Below are 21,696 nucleotides of genomic sequence, written 5' to 3'. Positions count from 1 at the left end.
TAAACCCGCATCTTGTCTCCTTTTGCTTTTGTCTTCCTCCAGCCCTGACTTGTATATAATAATAAGAATTTTTCCTGTGGAAAGTTGGGTTCCCAGTTGAGGAGATGGATGAGTGGAAAACTCCAGGTGAGCTTTTGTCCAATTCATTGTGTGTCAAACAAAGAGAAAAGCTTGCGTTTATAAGTGGCTTTCGTAACCTCAACAAAGTGTTTTACAGCCAGTGACCCTTGACATGTAGTCATGGTTATGATGTAGCGTGCACAGCAAGCTCCCACAAATGGCGGCTGATCTGCCAGTCAGGATTGAGTTTGTGCTTCCATTCTACAAGCAGCAGAGACCCGCCCCCCCCCCCCCCCCCCCCCCCCACCACCACCACCACCACCAAGCGTAGCTCCTAGCACCATTTTCCTGATCAATAGGGGTGGTAGACTGGGTAAAGATCGGCCAGCGTCAATATAGCGCAGCAAGATTAGCCTCAGTGAGAGAGGGAATAGTACACTCCATCTCGGCTAATTACCCATTGGTTACCTTGTGCATCACCAAGTCTGCAGACCTGCCTTATTCAGTGTAGCAATAGGGGAGGGCTGTATGGGGAGAGGGGATAGCTGATGCTGCTTGGCTCTCCTGCTGGAATTCTTGCCCTAACTATCAGTGTTTACCTCTTTGATTTCCGCACAGATGCGAAGAGCTTCATTGTGAGGCGTGTTTCTCAGTCTGCCTCACCGTTCTCCCCCGCCAGCACCATAACACTGCACTGTTCCCCAGTGCTGCCACTCCCAAATCTCTTCAAGCCAAACGTGTTCTGCCGGGGTGACAACGTGGAGGAGTGTATCTCATACCTAAACAAGGTAGGCTGAAGTGAAACACTGCTTTAGTTTTCATGACCAAATGTGTAAATAAAGATACTGTGGCTCTGGGTTTGTGTGGCATTACTAATTACAGCAATAGGAAGAAGCTACTGGTCTGCTCCTGGGTACTACGTACCTGAAGCAAAAAATGGATCTTTAAATTCTATCCAGAAATTAAATGTCTTTCAGTTATTTTCTCCACCCTCTGTAGCCACTTCCTCTCCCCGATTTGACATAGAATTATAGAATCTACTATGCAGAAGGAGGCCATCTGGCCCATCCAGCCTGTACCGACAACAATCTTACCCAGGTCCCAACCCCGCATATTTACCCCCCATCCCCCTAACACTAAGAGGCAAATTAGCATGGCCAATGTACCCTAACCAGCACATCGTTGGACTGTGGGAGGAAACCCACACAGACACAGGGAGAACGTGCAGACTCCACACAGACAGTGACCCAAGGCTGGAATTGCACCCGGGTCACTGGCATTGAGGCCACTGTCCTTCCCTGTCATTGCCACAAAAACAGAAAACGCTGGAAAATCCTAGCAAGTCCAACAGCATCTGTGTAGAGAGGACAGAGCCAATGTTCTGAGTTGGGATGACCCAGTATTGTCTGTTTCAGATTGCAGCATTTGCAATATTTTGCCAGTTCTGTACACAATGTCACGTGCACTCTCTTGATGTGCAATCTGGTCAGTAACAGATTGTTAAATGAGTTGGTTGCAGTTTGTGCTGCTTTGAGAATGGAACATAGAATATGGAACATGAAATATTAGAACATAGAACACTACAGCACAAACAGGCCCTTCGGCCCACGAGTTGCGCCGATCACATCAATACCTACCAATCCATAGACCTATCTATAACCCCCAATCCCATTAAATCCCATATACTCATCCAGAAGTCTTTTAAAAGACCCCAGCGAGTTCGCCTCCACCACCACTGACGGCAGCCGATTCCATTCACTCACCACCCTCTGAGTGAAAAACTTACCCCTAACATCACTTCTGTACTTGCCTTCCCGCACCTTAAATCTGTGTCCTCTCGTAGCGACCATTTCAACCCGGGGAAATAGCGTCTGAGAATCCACCCTATCTATTCCTCTCAACATTTTATAAACCTCTATCAGGTCGCCTCTCAACCTTCGTCTCTCCAGGGAGAAGAGTCCCAGCTCCTTCAACCTATCTTCATAAGGCATGCCTCCCAATCCAGGCAACATCCTTGTAAATCTCCTCTGTACCCTTTCAATAGCTTCTACGTCCTTCCTATAGTGAGGCGACCAGAACTGCGCACAGTACTCCAAGTGGGGCCTGACAAGGGTCTTATAAAGTTGCAGCATTACCTCCCGATTCCTAAACTCAATCCCTTGATTAATGACTATTGCATCAGTCCCACTGGGAAAATGTATTGTACCCTTTGAGCCAGTAATGTACCCTTTGAGCCAGTAAAATTGAACATGTGCTCCACTCTCCATAACTCCTCACCAGGGGATTTGATATGATTCTCAGATCAGTCCAACTGAAAACACCTTAAAGGGCAAGGAATTCTCTCTTCCAGTATCTGTTACTAAAAGTCAATGTTACTACACTGTGCTGCTCACTCTATCATAGAATCCCTACAGTGCAGAAGGAGGCCATTTGGCCCATTGAGCCTGCACCGACAACTGTCCCACCCAGACCCTACCCCGTAACCCCTTGTATTATCCTGCTAGTCACCCTGACACTAAGGGTCAATCTACCTAACCCACACATCTTTGGACTGTGGGAGGAAATTGGAGCACCCGGAGGAAACCCACGCAGAGAATGTGCAGACTCCACATACGGTGACCCAAGCTGGGAATTGAACCTGGATCCCTGGCACTCCGTGGCAGCAGTGCTTACCACTGGGCCATCCCTTAAGGGGATAGGTACTGTTTCTCAGCAAGTGGGCAGTGCAATACTGTCAACTTAAGTTCCATAAAAAGTAGACATATATAAAAGAAGCAGTTAGATGTAGCCCTTGAGGCAAAGGGGATCAAAGGATATGGAGGGGAAGATGGGATCAGGCTATTGAGCTGGATGATCAGCCATCTTCATAATGAATGGTGGAGCAGGCTGGAAGGGCCGAATGGTCTCCTATTTTCTATAAATGGCCCTGAGATGGGGGCAGGGAAGGAGGAATGCTAACATTAAGACTGGTATTTCTCTGTGCTATTCTCTCAACTTTTTTTCCCCTTGCTCCCTGTCCCGTTTCAATGCCTTCCTATTAGCACTGCTAACCCAGACCTGCTCCAGTTAATATGTGGGCTATCTCAACACAATGTCTAATTAATGTTGTGCCAGGCTAAAGTACCCACTCTGCAATCGGTAATATTTCACTGAAAATGTTGGAAGTAACTATCTCCACAGTAAATTGGTACTTGCTGCCTCTGTAGTGTGTACCAGCAGCACAGTGTACCAGAATCTCACCGTTATAATCTTTTAATGATATGGAATACTGGTTAATCTGGATGGTTTGATTTATTATTGTCACATGTTTGGTGTCCAGTGAAAAGTATTGTTTCATGTGTGCTATACAAAAGAAACATACCATTCATAGATTACATATGGGAGAAGGAAAGGAGAGGGTGCAGAATGTAGTGTTACAGTCATAGCTAGGGTGTAGAGAAAGATCAACTTAATATAAGATAGCAAAAACGGAGAATGCTGGATTGTCTTTGGAAACTAAGGAGTGATTTAGCATGGCCAATCCAACTAACCCACACACCTTTGGATGCTAAGGGCCAATGTTTCAAGTCTAGATGACCCTTTGTCAGCTGACGAAGGGTCATCTAGACTCAATATTGGCTCTATTCTCCCTTTGCAGATGCTGTCAGACCTGAGATTTTCCAGCATTTTCTGTTTTTGTTTCAGATTCCAGCATCTGCAGTATTTTGCTTTTGTCTTTAATATAAGGTAGGTTGTTTAGGATGGCAGCAGGGAAGAAGCTGTTCTTGAGTCGCTTTGTGCGTGACCTCAGACTTCTGTATCCTTTCCTTGTGGGAAGAAGGTGGAAGAGAGAATGTCTGGGGTGCATGGGGTCCTTAATTATGGCTACTTTTCCAAGGCAGTGTTAAGTGTAGACAGTCAGTGGATGGGAGGCTGGTTTGAGCGATGGACTGAGCTATGTTCATGACCCTTTGTAGTTGTGGTCTTGGGCAGAGCAGGAGCCCATACCAAGCTGTGATACAACCGGAAAGAATGCTTTCTATGGTGCATCTGTAAAGGTTGGTGAGAGTCGTAGTGGACAGGCCAAATTTCCTTAGCATTTTTGTGTTTGTACATGCCAGTAATGATAGTGTCCTATTGGGAACATGGTTTAGGTCCAGGCTCTGAGCTTTGAGTGAGGCTGTTAATATTGCCTATTTGTACAATATCTTCTTTCTGTCAGTCTGTCCTAGACCCACATGTTGTCCAAGTAGACAGGGCGTCTAACCATTAGCTCCTTAAAATAAGGAATGTTAACAACGTTGATTTGCTCGCGCGCTCTCTCTCTCTCTCTCCTCAAATATTCCAGGAACTGAACACGCTGGGACTTCCTGCTTTGTTTGACGACGATAGTTTTGAGGAGAATCCAGTTTTGAGCTGTAACCCTGTAACTTTAATAAACTGTGTGCACAGTCTGCTCCCGCTCAATTGGAGGAACACGGTTAAAGTGAGCGGACTTGAAAAGGAGCGACTAAAATCCTTCACTGAGCAGGATGGGTTGAAGAGTAACCAGCTGAAACTGCAGGTGAGTCGCACTGGAACTGAGGCCTGTAATAACATCAACATCTGGGCAAATTTCATACTGGTGTTAAGTGAGGATACTGCTGGGCTAGTGGTATTGTCACTGGACTAGTAATCCCGAGACCCAGCGTAATGCCCTAGGGACCCAGGTTCGAATCCCACCACAGCAGATAGAGTTTAAATTGAATTTAAAAAATCTATTGATGACCATAAAACCATTGTCAATTGTTGTAAAAACTCAGAGGAAATCTGCCATCCTTACCTGGGCTGGCCTATATAGAGCTACAGCAATGTGATGCTTAACTACCCTCTGAAATGGCCTAGCAAGCCACTCAGCTCAAGGGCAATTAGGGATGAGCAATAAATGCTAGCCCAGCCAGCAACACCCGTGTCCCATGAAAGAATTAAAAAAATTTCCACCCCATCTGAGCAACAGAAAAGGGTATGGGGTGCATCAGCTCCTTGGCCTCTGCTGTGTTCCACTATCCAAGGGCTGGTTAGTGCTATGTTATGGGGGAATCGAGCTAAACTCTCTCTCTTGTATTGGGTGGGTCATTTTCACAGATCTAGCAGAAGCCTCAGAATCAGTTCCAGGGTAGGAAGGATCTTCTCTCAGAATGACAATCTAACATTGCTGGCCGGTTTGTTTATTGAAGGGTGAGGTTTGTGCTGCTGATTAAGTGGCTGATGTCAGTCCTCCGATGCGTACATTCTGCTGCAGGAGGATGGATGTTCCAGCTGGTTCCACAGGCAGATTAATGAAAATGTGCTGCAAATGGTTGGCGAGGAGAGGAAGTTAGTACTTAACAAAGAGAAAATTTGGCTACATTCTTTTGAGTAGTTAGGAGACAAATGGAGAAGGAAACGGGGGAAAATGGATGATGAATTGATGGAGTAGAGTGGGTGGGGAAGGGATGGGATGGGGAATTATGACCGTAACCTTCTGGAAAAATCCTGACCTCCCCATTAGTCCCTGCCCCAAACAACACAGAATCTGTTTATTTGAGGGGAGGAAAGATTAAATCACTCTGGAGTTCTGTCCAGTAGGTTTACAGTTACTGTGCTCCACCAAACAGGAGGAGGTAGCGGAACTGGAGCAAGAAGTTACTGTCTTACAGACAAAAGAGGAGCAACAGCAGAAGAGTATCCAGAGTTTGAATAGTCAGCTAAAGAACCATAAGGAGGAGGTAAGATCTACTGTCAGGGTGTTCATCTAGATCAGTGACCTGTGCACTGCTGCCTCACAGTGCCAGGGACCTGGGTTCAATTCCTGGCCTGATTCACTGCAGAATCTGCACATTCTCCCCCATGTCTGCGTGGGTTTCCTCCAAGTGCTGCAGTTTCCTCCCACACTCCAAAGATGTGTGGGTTAGGTTGATCAGCCAGGTTAAATTGCCCCTTGGCGTTAAGGGGATTAGCAGGGTAAATACGGGGATAGGGCCTGGGTGGCATTGTTATCTGTGCAATCTTGATGGGCCGAATGGCCTCCTTCTGCACTGTAGGGATTCTGAGTTTCTTAACTCCTGCTGCTCAGTTGAGTCTTCCTTCTCCTGATTCGAGATGAGTGAAGGTGGAAGTTTTGATGTTTGACTTGTTGACAGGAGTGCAGAGTAACAGATATCTACACTATTGGATGTAGTGTGTGTGGCTGGGAGGGATAACAAATGTGCAGTTGCTGTACTGGGATGAATGGCACTACATTGTTTTTGGAAAACTCTTCCCTTTGTTATAACAGTTGCTGAGTAACAAGGCACCAAGTAACAGCAGCAAGGTTTGAGTCCATGCTGATAACTAGGCTGATCTATAGTGGGGAGGTGGGGGGAGAGAGGGAGAGAAGTCTGTATGGGTACTATAGTGCTATATGAAGAAACATAGTCGAAGAGGTAGGTTTTGAGGAGATTTCTGAGGCACGGGGATTAGCCAATGATCATCTTCAATAAGTGAGAATCCACCCTTCATCTCTTAACATTCAATGGCATTGTCATCACTAAAAGCCTCACTATCCACATGCTGGGAGTCACCATTGACCAGCTACACAAACGCTGCCTACAAGAGCAGGTCAGAGGCTGGGAATCGCGTGTAACTCATCCCCTATCTCCCCAAAGACTATCCACCACCTACTAGGCACAAGTCAGGAGTGTGATGGAATTCTCCCCATTGCCTGGATGTTGCAGCTCCAACAACACTCAGGACAAAGCAACCCCACTCCATTGGCACCACATCCACAGGCATTGAATCCTTCCACCACTGACCCGTGGCAATGAGTTCCACAGATTCAGCACCCTATGGCTGAGAAATTTCTCCATCTCAGTTTTAAAGGATCGTCCCTTCACTCTGAGGTTGTGCCCTCAAGTTCTAGTCTCTCCCACTAGTGGAAATGTCCTATCCAGGCCCCTCCGTATTCTGTAGGTTTCAATGAGATTTCCCTTCATCCTTCTAAACTCCATGGAATATAGACCCAGGCTTCTCAACCACTCTTCATATGACAAACCCTTCGTTCCTGGAATCATCTTGTGAAGCTCCTCTGGTCACTTCAGTGGTGCTAAAGCCCCTAAACTCCAATGTGGGTTAGTGACTGCTGTCTCTCTTATCCAGGTGGTGAAGTTGCAGGGTATTATAGCGAGTCGGGCAGCTCAGTATCTGCACGATCTGAAGAGGAAGGAGCAGGAGCTGAACAAACTAAAGGAGAAGATGCATCACTACCTGACAGACAAAAAGGACAAAAGAATTGGTAACTATCTGACTGTTTGAGGGGTGGGCGTGGGGAATTCCATTTGAGGATACAGACTTCCCCCACAAGCGCACACCCTGCTTATTGTGGGCATGGATGACCTGCGCCATGTACCATTGCTTGTGAGCACCAGTTAAAGGCAGGTCTTGGAAAACTGACCAACTATCATGGGCAGTTCATGGAAATATGAACCTGTGTATGCTGGAAAAGCAGGATCAGTAAATGCTGGGAACGTTCAGCAGCTATAGTAGAGAATGTGGAGTGAGGGAGGGAATTTGGTTTGATTCAGCTTTTCTTTAGGTAAGTATTAACCTTGTGCTTTAACCATTTTGATTTATTATTGTCACATGTGTTAACAGACAGTGAAAAGTATTGTTTCCTGTGTGCTATACAGACAAAGCATACTGTTCATAGAGAAGGAAAGAAGACAGTGCAGAATGCAGTGTTAGTCATAGCGAGGGTGTAGAGAAAGATCCACTTAATATGAAGTGGATCCATTCAAGAGCCTGATGGCAGCAGGGAAGAAGCTGTTCTTGAGTTGGTTGGTATGTGATCTCAGACTTGTCTATCTTTTTCTTGACAGAAGAAGATGGAAGAGAGAATGTCCAGGGTGTGTGGGGTCCTTGATTATGCTGGCTGCTTTGCTAAGGCAGTGGGAAGTGTAGACAGTCAATGGATGGGAGGCTGGTTTGTGTGATGGACTAGGCTTCATTCATGATCTTTTGTAGTTCCTTGTGGTCTTGGGCAGAGCAGGAGCCCATACCAAACTGTGATACAACAGAAAGAATGCTTTCTATAGTGCATCTGTAAAAGTTGGTGAGAGTCATAGCTAACATGCCAAATTTCCTTAGTCTTCTGAGAAAGTAGAGGCGTTGGTGGGTTTTCTTAACTATAGTGTCAGCATGGGGTGGGGGGGGGACCAGGACAGGTTGTTGGTGATCTGGACACCTAGAAAGATTGAGAAGGCTTTGTCATTTCAACCAGCTGTTTGTGCCATCACCTCAGACAATTTCTCAAGGTTAGCCTAGTTTTCTTAAAAACATGCTGGTCGCTGTTTTAATTTTTACTATCCCCAATTATTATGGGGAAACCATATGAACCAATAAGCCTGCTGTAGACAATGGGACTGTATTCATCTGGGGAGGAACCAGCCTGGACAGCAATACTAAAATACACATGAACAAGGAAGCTTGTCCAAAAGTGATACGTGATGTACATGCACCCCATACTATCCCCTAGGTGAGGCAAAGAAACATTTTAAAGCTCACCTTTTTAAGGGGGAGAAGTTTGGGAAAACACTTCTGTCACCTTTTCTGCCACATCACTGCCTCGTGTTGGGTTTTAGTGTTTCTGCAGGACCTGTATACTGAGGACCACAAAGGAGATACATGTGTAACATCACATCATTAGAAGGGATAAGCAAAAAGAGGGGGATTAAGCTATACTAGATTCTGGGGGGCTTCTGAAGTTGAAATGCACCCCTTGCTCAGGACTGAGGGAACTGCCAATTGGTAGCATGTAAATAATAAACTAAATCCAGCTTACTCTTCGTTTTTAAGCAATAGATATCCTGAATCACATTGGACGGTCTGATGGTAAACGCTCCTTATGGCGAACGGGCAAGACTGAATCAAAGTAAGATTTGCCGTCTCTTGTACTCTACTCGATTTAAAACTGAATTCCGTCCTATGCTCTGAACTGGATATCTTTTTGAATAACTGGCAGTGATTTACATGCTGTGCTGTGAGGCAGTTTCTACCCAAATACAATCCCACCATTAGCATTTGGGAATGGAGCCATGGGAAAGAAAACGAAGTTTGCATTATCAAGGACTTTATTTAGATTCCACAAACCAAATACTTGCTGTGTTAGTTTAACAGCAGGAGTGGTGGATTTGAAGCCAGTTCGGGTTATGACTTAGAACACAGAACATTACAGCACAAACAGGGTCTGCGGCCCACAAGTTTCACCGATCGTATCCCTACCTACCAGGCCTATCTATAACCCTCAATCTCATTAAATCCCATGTACTCATCCAGAAGTCTCTTAAGACCCCAGCGAGTTCACCTCTACCACTACCGGCAGCTGATTCCACTCACTCACCACCCTCTGAATGAAAAAACTTACCCCTGACATCTTGATGATGGATGTGTAGAGTGGAGTACTTGGGAGGTGATGGAGATGGCTGGAGTTATTCTGTCACTCAGGAAGGCAAATGCATCCTTTCAAAGTGACCAGAATAACCTTGTTGCTGCCTCCCTATCACTGCCATGAGTCACTTGCACATTAGTCCAATTTCAACTCTGTCCTGCTGCATGTGAAGTGATATGCTGGGAATCTGACTGCATTTTATTTTTAACAGTTCATTCATTTAAATTTAAAATTTTTATTTTAATGATTATGTCCCTATTCAGGGAATCCTACAGTGCAGGAGGAGGCCATTCAGCCCATTGAGTCTGCACTGACCACAATCCCACCCAGACCCTATCGCTATAACACCACACATTTACACTAGCTAGTTCCCTGATACTAAGGGGCAATTTAGTATGGCCAGTCTTCCTAACCCCGCACATCTTTGGATTGTGGGAGGAAACCTGCACAGACCGGGGGGGGGAATGTGCAAACTCCACACACAGTGACCCAAGCTGGAATTTGCACCCTGGTCTCGAATCTGGATTCCTGATGCTGTGAGACAACAGTGCTAACCACTATGCTACCTATTGTGCTCTGTTAATTCCACAAGAGTGGCTAGCTGTCAATACCCTCCTCCCTCCCCCACGATCAGTTTCGGAGGCCTGAGATTCTGTTTTAGCTTGGCCACTTCTTTCAATTCCCCATCTTCTCCCAGAACACCTGGCATTCTTGTTTGGTGTAACTCCCTCCTGAACCTGAACTGAACAGGGTTTGTCTTCTTGCTCCAAGTGTTGCTGCTGTAAGCTACACTCCTCCAGGTATCATCATCCAAGAGGGTCTTGGCACCCATGGCCTCCCATTGGATTGATCCATGATTATGCTTGGGGTAAATTCCTAATATCCTTTCAAAGAGAATAAAGGAAATTACAGCACAGGAACAGGCCCTTCGGCCCCTCCAAGCCTGCACTGATCATGCTGCCTGACTGAACTACCCTACCCTTCTGGGAATCATCTCTCTATTCCCATTCTATTCATGTACTTGTCAAGACACCCCTTAAAAGTCATTACCGTATCTGCTTCCACTACCTTTCCTGGCACCCATCACCCTCTGTGAAATAAATAAATCTGCAGTCTGACCAGGAAACTTTCCCACTCTTACTGCTTGCCCATCAGGCCTATTGGGAGGATTTACAACCTGATGATTCACCTGCTTTGCTGTGTTATGAACATTCATTCCTTGGCCATCAAACCCTGAAGTGAGACTTGAACCTGGACCAGAGATAGGGATGTTACCCACCATACCACGAGACCTCTCGACACCACCCCACTCTTACACAAGCTGTATTGTGTGGTAGAATCACATTGGCTGTTCTTCTATGAATTCCTCACCTCCTGAAACCAATGAAATTAGCTGAGGTCTAAATTTTTCCTCCAATAATCACTAACGCAGGCTAACTAGTGTTGTCCACTTTGATCATAAGGGACTTTGCTTTAATGTTTTTTGAGAAGCTGTATTTGTGTGTGCGAAGTGATGATGTGTCTTGTTTGTAGTCCCCTAACATGTATTTAGCCGGGTTGATGTCAACTCTTCTTCCTGGTTGTTGGTGGCAGGATAGACAAAGTTTGTTCTCTGGATGCCTTGAGGCTCAGTGTTTCCATTTTAAATACACAATGTCTCTCTATGTTGCAGGAGGGAAGAAGAAATGTGCAAAGTGCTTGTGAATAACTACGAGGCTCAAATCAAGGAGCTAGTGTTGGATAATGCAGAACTGACGAGGGTTTTGAACCAGATGAAGAATGAAATGAATGGGTTTCTGAGTCTGCAGCAGAAACTCTGCAGAGTCAATTCTCTTCAGTCACTGGCAGTGAGTATGTGACACTAACAATGGTCAGATAGTCAATAAGAGCTTTAATAACTTCTTACCGACCCAGCTGAACAAAGAGCAATTCCATCTGGACATTTCAGAACAGGATTTACAAATTATTTTACACTGAGTAACAATTACACCATGAAATCCTTAATCTTCAATTAACCATTCACTTGATTTTAGTCTTGTTTAAGTCTATTTATTAGTCGCAAGTAGACTTGCATTAACACTGCAATGAAGTTACTGTGAAGATCCCCCAAGTCGCCACACTCTGGCACCTGTTCGGGTACACAGATTTCAGCATAGCCAATGCACCCTAACTGTGGGAGGAAACTGGAGCATTCTATTATAGAAAGGATACTATTAATCTAGAAAGAGTGAAGAAGAGACTTACTAGGATGCTACCAGGACTTGATGGATTGAGTTATAAGGAGAGGCTGGATAGACTGGGATTTTTTTCTCTGGAGTGTAGGGGGCTGAGGGGTAATCTTATAGAGGTCTATAAAATAATGAGGGGCACAGATCAGCTAGATAATCATATCTTTTCCCAAAGGCAGGGGAGTCTAAGCCTAAAAGGCCTAGGTTTAAGGTGAGAGGGGAGAGATACAAAAGGGTCCAGAGAGGCAGTTTTTTTTTTCAGAGGGTGCTGAGTGTCTGGAACAAAGTGCCAGAGGTAGTAGAAGAGGCGAGTACAATTTTGTCTTTTAAAGTGTTTAGACAGTTACGGGAGTAAGATGGCTCTTGAGAGATATGGGCCAAATGCGGGCAATTGGGACTAGCTTAGTGGTTTAAAAACTGGGCAGCATTGACAAGTTGGGCCAAAGGGCCTGTTTCCATGCTGTAAACCTTTGGATGCAATGAACCACCTGAACCAAAATCACTATAGCTACGTAGCAGCCAATCTCCCCACAGCAAGGTCCCAGTAACTGACCAGTTATTCTATTCCGGTATTGCTGTTTATTGGCCAGGAAACCAGATTTCAAAAATAGTGCCTGACAATCTATTACATCCATGCAAGACAGCAGTCAGCACCCCAATTTAATAGCTCAAAATGGCATCTAGGACAGTGCAGCACTCCCTCAGTCCTGCACTGAAGTACCAGCCCTAGATTTCCATTTACAGTATCACAGGAGGCTAGTGTTGGCTTCAACAGTACATGCCAACCAATTAGACAGTGAACAGCTTCTGGTAAGCTGTATGTTAAATCATAGAATCCCTACATGACAGAAGGAAACTGTTCAGCCCATCAAGCCTGGACTGCCCACGTATTTACCTTGCTAATGTTAATTTACCCCGACACCACCAAGGGGCAATATAGGTGGATTGGCTATGCTAACCTGCACATATTTGGAGTGTAAGAGGAAACTGGAATACGGAAGAAACCCATGCAGATACAGGGAATTTGTACATGTGTTTTTACATCAGGTGGTTTTATAGATTGAATATCCAGAAATCATAGAATCCCTACAGTGTAGAAGGAGGCCATTTGCCCCATCAAGTCTATACAATCCTAACTAGTCCCCCAAACACTAAGGGGAAATTTAGCATGGCCGGTCCACCTAACCTGCACATCTTTGACTATGGGAGGAAACCCACACAGAGATGGGGAGAATGTGCAAACTCCACACAGTCACCTAAGCCTGGGATTTAACCCTGGTGCTGTGAGGTACTGTGTCACCTATGTTGGAATCTTATGTTCTAACTGGTTTAATGAATTATCTAAAGGTGCTGATTTTATTGAACTAGGAGGAAGAAATGGATGTCAATAATGAATCCCTGGATACCACCAGAGGACATTTGACCAACAGTGTTCAAAAGCAGTGGAACTCCTTAAAGGATCACATGGCAAAACTAGAAGCTGCAGGTAAAGTGAACAGCATCATCTCATTCTGGCAGCTGGAAATGATCTGATGTGAATTTTAAAAAGCAATAAGTCCTTTTTAAAATGCCTTTGCACCTTCCCACATTGTAGCAATCACTGGCTCCTTTAAAATGGTTCCTGGATTTGGCCCTCACTACCATACTCCAAAACCATTTCCTCATGTATCAACCAGCCTCCTAGAATCATTGTCACTGGAGGAGACCATTCAGCCCATTGAGTCCATACCAGCTCTATAGAGCTTGTGATTCAATCCCATTTCCCTTGCTCTCTCTATAGTCCTGAAAGTTTAAGTGCCCTAATGATGGCCTGTGAGAAGAACCTCCTGGGGTAAGTCTTCCTTGTGGCTGGATTTAAAAAAAGCTGAACCTTGGGCAATCTTGTGGGGAGGGGGTTCCAGCAGCCGCTGCTCCCTTTGCAAGGAGGGGCTCTGGCTGCTTTCTATCTGGCATTGTAGTATGGCGGCTATGTTCCTGGACTGATAACTCAGAACCTAGGCTAGAAATGCAGTGTTCAAATGTTTGAATTTGAATCCAGTTGATCCCCATGTGAAATTGTCCTAAAAACCCATCTGACTCACCAGTATCCTTTTCAGAGAGGGAACTTGCTTTGTGTGTCTCCAGACCCTCCACCCACACACCAACCTAACTAACCCGTCACTCAAGAGTGGCCACTTAATTGAATCAAACTCCTCCAAGTAGGCTCACTGTCACCTTCTGCAGGCAGATTGGCATAGAATCATAGAGTGCAGAAGGAGGCCATTCAGTCTGTACCAACCACAATTCCACCCAGGCCCAATCCCCATAACCCCATGCATTTACCCTGCTAATCCCCCTGACATTAAGGGGTAATTTAGCATGGCCAATCCACCTAACCTTGAGTGTAGGAGGGACCACAGCACCTGGAGGAAACCCACGCAGATATGGGGAGAACGTGCAAACTCAGACAGTGATTCAAGCCTGGGAATCGTTCCTGAGTCACTGGCTCTGAGGCAGCACTGCTGACCACTGTGCTGCCCAGGATGGCCATTGCCTTGGATGGGCAATGAACGCTGTTCTTTCATTCCATAAGATGTTGATAATTAAGAGCATTCAGCCCATTGAACACACAATGTGATCGTGGCTGCTCTGACTAGCCTTAACTCCACGTTCCTGGCTGTTCCCCATAACCCTTGACTTCCTGTGGCTGTCAATGACTCTGGTCTGAACAATGACACAGCCTCTGCTCTCTGGTGAAAGAGAATTCCACAGACTACTGACCCTCAGAGGAAAGTGCTCCTTATCTCTGCCTTAAATGGGAGGCCACCTTATTTTTAAAGTCTGACCCCATCATGAATAAAAGCAGAGAACAATCAGCAGCGACCTGTCTTGTGTGACCATCTTGGCAGGTCAGCTACAACTCTCTCACCAATTTTTACAGATGCACCATAGAAAGCATTCTTTCTGGTTGTATCACAGCTTGGTTTGGGCACCTGCTCTGCCCAAGACCACAAGGAACTACAAAAGGGTTGTGAATGTAGCCCAGTCCATCACACAAACCAACCTCCCACCCATTGACTCTGTCTACACTTCCCGCTGCCTCAGCAAAGCAGCCAGCATAATTAAGGACCCCCCACGCACCCCGAACATTCTCTTCCACCTTCCGTCAGGAAAAAGATAGAAAAGTCTAAGGTCACGCACCAACCAACTCGAGAACAGCTTCTTCCCTGCTGCTGTCAGCCTTTTGAATGGACTTGCCTTGCATTAAGTTGATCTTTCTCTACACCCTAGCTATGACTATAATATTACATTCTGCAGTCTCTTCTTTCCTTCTCTATGAACAGTATGCTTTGTCTGTACAGTGCGCAAGAAACAATACTTTTCACTGTTAGTACAAGTGACAATAATAAATCAAGTGAAGAGTATTGACTGGGAGGCCAAATAAATCCCGTCTCCCTGTGCAATAATTTCCCCGCAGCTCTGAGGAAATCTCTGGTTGTTGGGAAGAATGAACATGTTAGTGTAACTGACCACGATAAGGAAATAGCCAAACTCAAGCTGGAACTTGAACAGAGTAAGGAGGTCGTGAGTGCACAGCAGCAACTTCTAGAGGTATGTGAAATTGGGCAAAGCAATGATTGAATTCTTCAACAGAAACTCCCCTCCTGTTCCCTTGACTAACACCATGGGTAATTCTGTCACTTTTTTTCCTGGTGTATAACTTGCCATTCTTTCTCTGCCATTCTCCTCCCTCCTGCCTCTCTCTCTCCATTCTATTACTACCACTGCAATATGTTTATAGTAAGACACATCTCCATTGGCCGAGACAGTTTTGAGCCTGAGGTCCCATTAGGTCACTTGGCACCCAGGTGCAGAGTTCAAAGGGCAGCCTTGGTTGTCGTTCAGACTTCTGAACGCTCCTGTCTCTGGAAAGGGTGAGCTCATTGTCTTGAGATAGGCCTGTTAAGAGCAAGACTGTATAGGAATAGGGATGTCTTGCTGCAGTTATACAAGGCCTTGGTGAGGCCACACCTTGAGTATTGTAAGCAGTTATGGTCTCCTAGTCTAAGGAAGGACATTCTTGCTATTGAGGGAGTCCAGCGAAGGTTCACCAGACTGATTCCTGGAATGGCAGCACTGACATGTGAAGAGACTGGATCGACTGGGCTTGTACTCACTGGAAGAATGAGAGGGTTTAAAATCCAGTAGGAGTGGACAGGCTAGACCTGGGAAGAATGCCCTCAATGTTGGGGGAGTGCAGAATTAGGGGTCACAGTCTGAGAATAAGGGGTAAGCCAATCAGGACTGAGATGAGGAAGAATTTCTGTGCTCAGAGTTGTGAACCTGTGGAATCCTCTCCCACAGAAAGCTGTTGGGACCAGTTTGTTAGATATATCCAGGAGGGAGCCCTTGTGGCTAAAGGGATTGAGGGGAATAGAGAGCAGGAGTGGGATACTGAAAGTGCATGATCATATTGAATGATTGCAGAAGGCCATTCGGCCCTGCACTATTTTCCATGGTCTGTAGCCGTGCGTGACCTGTGCAAAACGAAGGGAGACACTAGAGTGAGGGGTGGGAAGTGGCAGATCTCCTGTGTGTTTACAGGGATGGGGAAAAGATAGAATAATTGAATCCATATAATGCAAAATGAGGCCATTCAGCCCTTTGAGTCTGCACCAACCACAATCCCTTTATTCCCGTAACCCCACATTTGCCCTGCTAATGCCCCTGACACTCGGGTTAATTTAGCACGGCCAATCAATCTAACCCACACATTTTTGGACAGATCTCGAACATCCTGGAACATGTATTCTGAGATGAAATACTTCACTGTACATGTGGGCAGGGCTGGGGTTTGGCAGCTGAATGGAGATCTCCCAGAGGGTATAGGTGTGTAATGAAATAGGGCAGTTTGTATTTTTTAAAAAATCTGCTGCCTTCTACTTATATAATATTCCAGGAGCAGTTGGCCATTCGGAAAGAGGATCTGGCCTGTGGTTCTGATTTGTTGGAGGAGGAACAATTGTTCCACAAAGAGCGGCTGCTGTTTGAGGAGCAGAGAAAGAACTTTGCGACAGAGAGGCAGAAGTTCACAGAAGCAGCAATTCGACTGGGTCAGGAGGTGAGTACAGAAAGTGTCCTGGGCTGGACATTAATTTTACAGATGCACCATAGAAAGCATTCTTTCTGGTTGTATCACAGCTTGGTATGGCTCCTGTTCTGCCCAAGACCACAAGGAACTACAAAATCCACCATGCAAACCAGCCTCCCATCCATTGACTCTGTCTACACTTCCTACTGCCTTGGCAAAGCAGCCAGCATAATTAAGGACCCCACACACCCTGGACATTCTCTCTTCCACCTTCTTCTGTTGGGAAAAAGATTCAAAAGTCTGAGGTCACATACCAACCCAAGAACAGCTTCTTCCCTGCTGCTGTCAGACTTTTGAATGGATCTATCTCACATTTAAGTTGATCTTTCTCTACACCCTAGCTATGACTGTAACATTACATTCTGCCCTTTCATTTCCTTCTCTATGAACGGTATGCTCCATTTGTATAGAATGCAAGAAACAATACTTTTCACTGTATGCTAATACATGTGACAAATCAGTGTAATTTAGATTGTGAAGCCAAGGCTGCTCTCAATACCCCCTGCTGCAAATTGCTTTCTCTTGTTTTGGTTTAGAGAAAATTATTTGAGGAAGAACGTGCACTCCACCTGAAGGAGCAGTTCTTAAACCTGACTCCATTTCGTGATCAGAGGACAAAGCCCTTGAGGAAGCGGCGAACTCCCTTCTCTCCCGGTACGTGGTTCGCAATGAGTTCCAGTTCCTGTGGGAGTCTTTACTGTGATTTTTTTTTGGGTAGTATTCCTTGATTCCTCGTCTGCTTTCTGAAAAGTGGGTGACTTTGGACAGAATGTTTCTTGTGTTCAGTGTAACAGTTTGTACAAGGCAGCCTGGAGATCCTTTGAGGAGAAACTGAGTAGAACAAGCCCAAATGGGCCTTTGGAAATATAGGAGCAGTAATATGCTGTTCACCCGCTCTGGTTCCACCCTTCAGTTAGACCATGGCTGCTTAACTCTGAATCCATGTTTCGATTCTGTAACCTTGCCAAACATTAAAACTATTTTGGAATTTTTAATTGACCCCTGCCTCGGCAACCTTTTAAGTAGAGGGTTAGAATTAGCATACCACCTTTTATTTAAGGGTTACAGGTTAGCCCCCCCGCCCCCATTTAAAACACGTTTCCTCTGTTACTCAGTCTTATCTCTCAATCTTTCTGTTACAAATGAGATAAGTTTCAATAACTGTTGAAATCCCCACCTCCATTGTTCAGTTCTCTCTTCTAATGCTCTGGCTGAGGAAAGTTTCCTCCTGTTACCAGCACCCTTTAAACGTAGTGGTCTTTAAAGGAGTCATTCCTTTTGTATCTGAACGCTTTGTCAGCCTCCAACTCTCATTGTCCAGCTGCACCCTGTATTTCACTCTATTTATTGCAGCTTGTTGGTGGCCAGCTTCATCACAGCTGTTGAGCAGGACTCTGTGGTTTCCTCTGGACAGTTGCGCTGCAGGAGATGCTATCTCACCATAATTAACAGTATTGGCAATTGGGCCTGTTACTTTAACACCAGTTCCTTGGCCATTGAACAGTGTATGTGCTAGAGAGGGTTTTGAGTGAAGTAGAAAATATTGGGCATGGATTAGTAGAGTAGAATCCCTACAATGCAGGGGAGTCCATTTGGCCCATCAAGTCTGTACCAACTCTTCCATTTCCCTCCCCACTGTAATGGGTATCACGGTAGTTATCACTACTACCTCACAGTTCTGGGGATCCAGGTTCAATTCCTGGTTTGGGTCACTCTGTACAGAGTCTGCACACTCTCCCTATGTCAGCATGGGTTTCCTCCCATGGTCTGAAAGACATACTGGTTAGGTGATTGGCCATTCTATGTTCTGCCTCCAGTGTGGCAACTAGGGGATTTTCACAGCTTCATTGCAGTGTTAATGTAAGCTGACTTGTGACTAATAAATAAACTTAATACCACATTTATCCTGCGTATTCCCCTGACCTACACATCTTGGGACAATTTAGCATGGCCAATCCACGTAACTTGCACATCTCTAGAGTGAGGGTGGGGGGAAACTGGAGGAAACCCACGCTGACACAATGTGCAAACTCCACGCAGACCGTCGCCCAAGGCTGGATTTGAACCCAGGTCCCTAGTGCTAATGAGCACCAGCAAGATTGTCCAGCAGTGTGAACCACAGTGCTGCCTGAGGAAAGAGACTTTAATGGTCTCGACACTTCTCCAACATCTCAAAGCATTCTTATTTGTAGAAAAAAAATTCCCATGTATATCAGGCCATTCTCCAACTTTAAGTTCCATTGAGGCCAGAGGAAGCTGTGCAGGAAACATGGGTTAACTACCTCCTTTTGGGAGCTTGTTTCTGTTGGCATGTCTCCGTTCCCCTGTAAGGATTTACTTATTAAATTTTGCTTCATTTCTCTAGACCAGGAAAACACATCTCCACGTCTAGCCAACCGGAATATGGGCAGGTTGTCGACGCGTTCTCACCGTGCTCCGAAGTGCATTCCAAGCCCAGCGTCCAAACACACTAACCTCCGGAGACACTCTTTGCCCACAACCTGTGATCTGTATGAGGTGTTGGGGATTATTCCAGAACACAGGTAAATGCCAGTGTTTGTTAATTATCTGAACCTGCCTGGAAAGGGTTCCTTTTAAAAATTAGACTTTATCAAATGTCAGTTGGGTGAGGATGTGGTGTAGTTCTGGGTGTGAAAATGAAGTTTGTGCTTGTGTGGATCTCTCTCCCACCCCCACAGTACATTAAATATCTTTGTTTTCTCTGCAGAAGTCATTTTAATATTAAAATAATCCTCTGCTCTATGGGAGTGGGACCTCTTGTACAGTTAAGCTGTGTTAGGGTGCTATGATCAGGTTCAGCTCCATTGTGTTAATTGCAAGGTGAGCTAACTAAAATGGCCACGTCTGACCATAGACACCAGGATTCTCTAGAACAACGCAAGCATTTTCTATCCCAGCCAACACCCAATTCTTTGTTAATCTGAGATGGAGATGCCAGCTTTGGACTGGGGTGGGCACAGTAAAAAGTCTCAATACCAGGTTAACTTCCAACAGGATTATTTGGTCGCACGGACTTTTGGAGCGCTGCTCCTTCGTCAGGTGAGTGCACTCAAACTTGTTGGCTTTTAACCTGGTGGTGAGGTTTCTTAATTTGGAGGGAGGATTACTTCATAACTTTGTGTATGGGGCTGGTGTGGGCAGGGTGATGGTTAGGATGGAGGGGTGTGTGGGTGGCGGGATTTGAGGCGAATAGTATATTTTGCTGCATCTGATGCTTGTTCCAGCTTCAGACCTGCCACCACTGTGCAACTCAAGAGATCTTACAGCATGAGAGAGGGCGCATCCAAGCAACGTGATTCAGCAACCCAAACCAGAAACGGCCTGGAGTGGATCCCCACTGCCTTGTTTGTGAATGACTCCAGTGAGTCTTTGTGCTGTGGACACTTGTGCACTCCAATCTAACAGCCATGTAACTAGTTGCAGATGTCCTGAGTCTCTTTATAAACTGAGTAGTGTGTGTTCTGCATTCGATCAAGAAATTGTTCCTACGGCTGTAGATTAATTAAACGTATGGAGAATTAAAACTGGTTTGTTTCCTAAGCCCTGTTGTTGCCTCGTACTGAAATCGGGTGAGAAGTGTACAATTTTATTACTGTGCCACAAATTATATATTGCTGCTATTTTAGAGTGACCATTCCCAGAGACCTGAATGTTACCCACTCTCTTCTCAGAAGAAAGAGATTGAAAGGCTGGTGACATCTTGTCCCTATTCTTCTGACAAATTGCTCCATTGTAATGGACTTTTGTATAGAGGGAGATTTGTAGACAGTTGTAAGTCTTGATGCTGTGAATTTTAATGTATCTGAATAATAAACTTTTTCTGTAATTCACTCTTTAACTTTCTATTTACTTATTGTCATGAGACAATGTCACAGACTTCATAAGGAAAAGCTGCAAAGAGGCTAGCTGCTCCTACACATCTACTACATGCCTCCTAGGTGTCTTCTGCCCAAGAGAACTCCCACTTCCTGGAGTGATTACCCACTTTCAGTCCCAATTGGTGTGTTGTCCTTTGATGTAGGGTGGCTAATAAACACAATCATGGATTTAGGAATACTAACTTTTTAGAATGAATGATCTTGGGTTATGGGAAGGTAAGCCAGCCGGGGCTATTGCCATAGAAGATGGCTCTGCATAATTAACAAATTTCTCATTAAAAACATTTATTTTGAATTTACAAGATGGATGTGTTTTGCTTTTGGTTACATTTTGTGAAAATTTAGTCAGTGACAAAATACAAGGAGGGGGAAGGAACATTAGATTCACTGAAAGCAGTAATGCTATCAGCAGTGGTCAGGAACAAGATAGCCACCAATACTAGGCTTATAAATAGTCATACAACTCCGAGAATGCAGGTGGTAAGCAGACATGAAGAATTTCTCTGAAGGGTTCAATTTGGTGGAAACCATTCTCCCAGCGTCCCATATTGCTAGGCAACAAAAAGGATGTGCTGCCCTTGGAAAGGGTCCAGAGGAGGTTCACAAGAATGATCCCTGGAATGAAGAGCTTGTCATATGAGGAATGGTTGAGGACTTTGGGTCTGTACTCGTTGGAGTGTAGAAGGACAAGGGCCGGGGGGGGGATCTTATTGAAACTACAGGATACTGCGAGGCCTAGATAGATTGGACATCAAAAGGATGTTTCCACTAGTTGGAAAAACTAGAACTAGAGGGCACAACCTTGGGCTAAAGCAGTCTTTGGTGCGGTACCTTGTCAAATGCCTTCTGGAATCCAGATACACCACATCCACTGCTTCCCCTTTGTCTACTGCACATGTAATGTTCTCAAAGAATTCACCAAACATGATGTAATTCTGTAGTCTGAGGTGCTTCCAC

At 45.2% G+C, this 21,696-nt stretch overlaps 1 protein-coding gene across 1 annotated transcript; it reads left to right on the top strand.

The window, feature by feature from the left end:
- LOC145361037 (afadin- and alpha-actinin-binding protein B-like) lies at positions 1-20,691 on the top strand. The gene is made up of 13 exons (XM_080216584.1): positions 1-126; positions 679-848; positions 4,388-4,603; positions 5,676-5,786; positions 7,195-7,330; positions 8,890-8,965; positions 11,154-11,328; positions 13,078-13,195; positions 15,167-15,300; positions 16,649-16,810; positions 17,377-17,494; positions 19,206-19,383; positions 20,086-20,691. The coding sequence occupies exons 1-13, from the start codon at positions 105-107 to the stop codon at positions 20,261-20,263; spliced, it is 1,794 nt and encodes a 597-aa protein (XP_080072710.1). The 5' UTR covers positions 1-104; the 3' UTR covers positions 20,264-20,691.
- The last annotated feature ends 1,005 nt before the right edge of the window (positions 20,692-21,696 follow it).

This window comes from Carcharhinus amblyrhynchos, chromosome 33, assembly GCF_965287045.1.
Source record: "Carcharhinus amblyrhynchos chromosome 33, sCarAmb.v2.hapA, whole genome shotgun sequence".
Taxonomy (NCBI): domain Eukaryota; kingdom Metazoa; phylum Chordata; class Chondrichthyes; order Carcharhiniformes; family Carcharhinidae; genus Carcharhinus; species Carcharhinus amblyrhynchos.
This window is presented reverse-complemented; position numbering and strand designations above follow the sequence as displayed.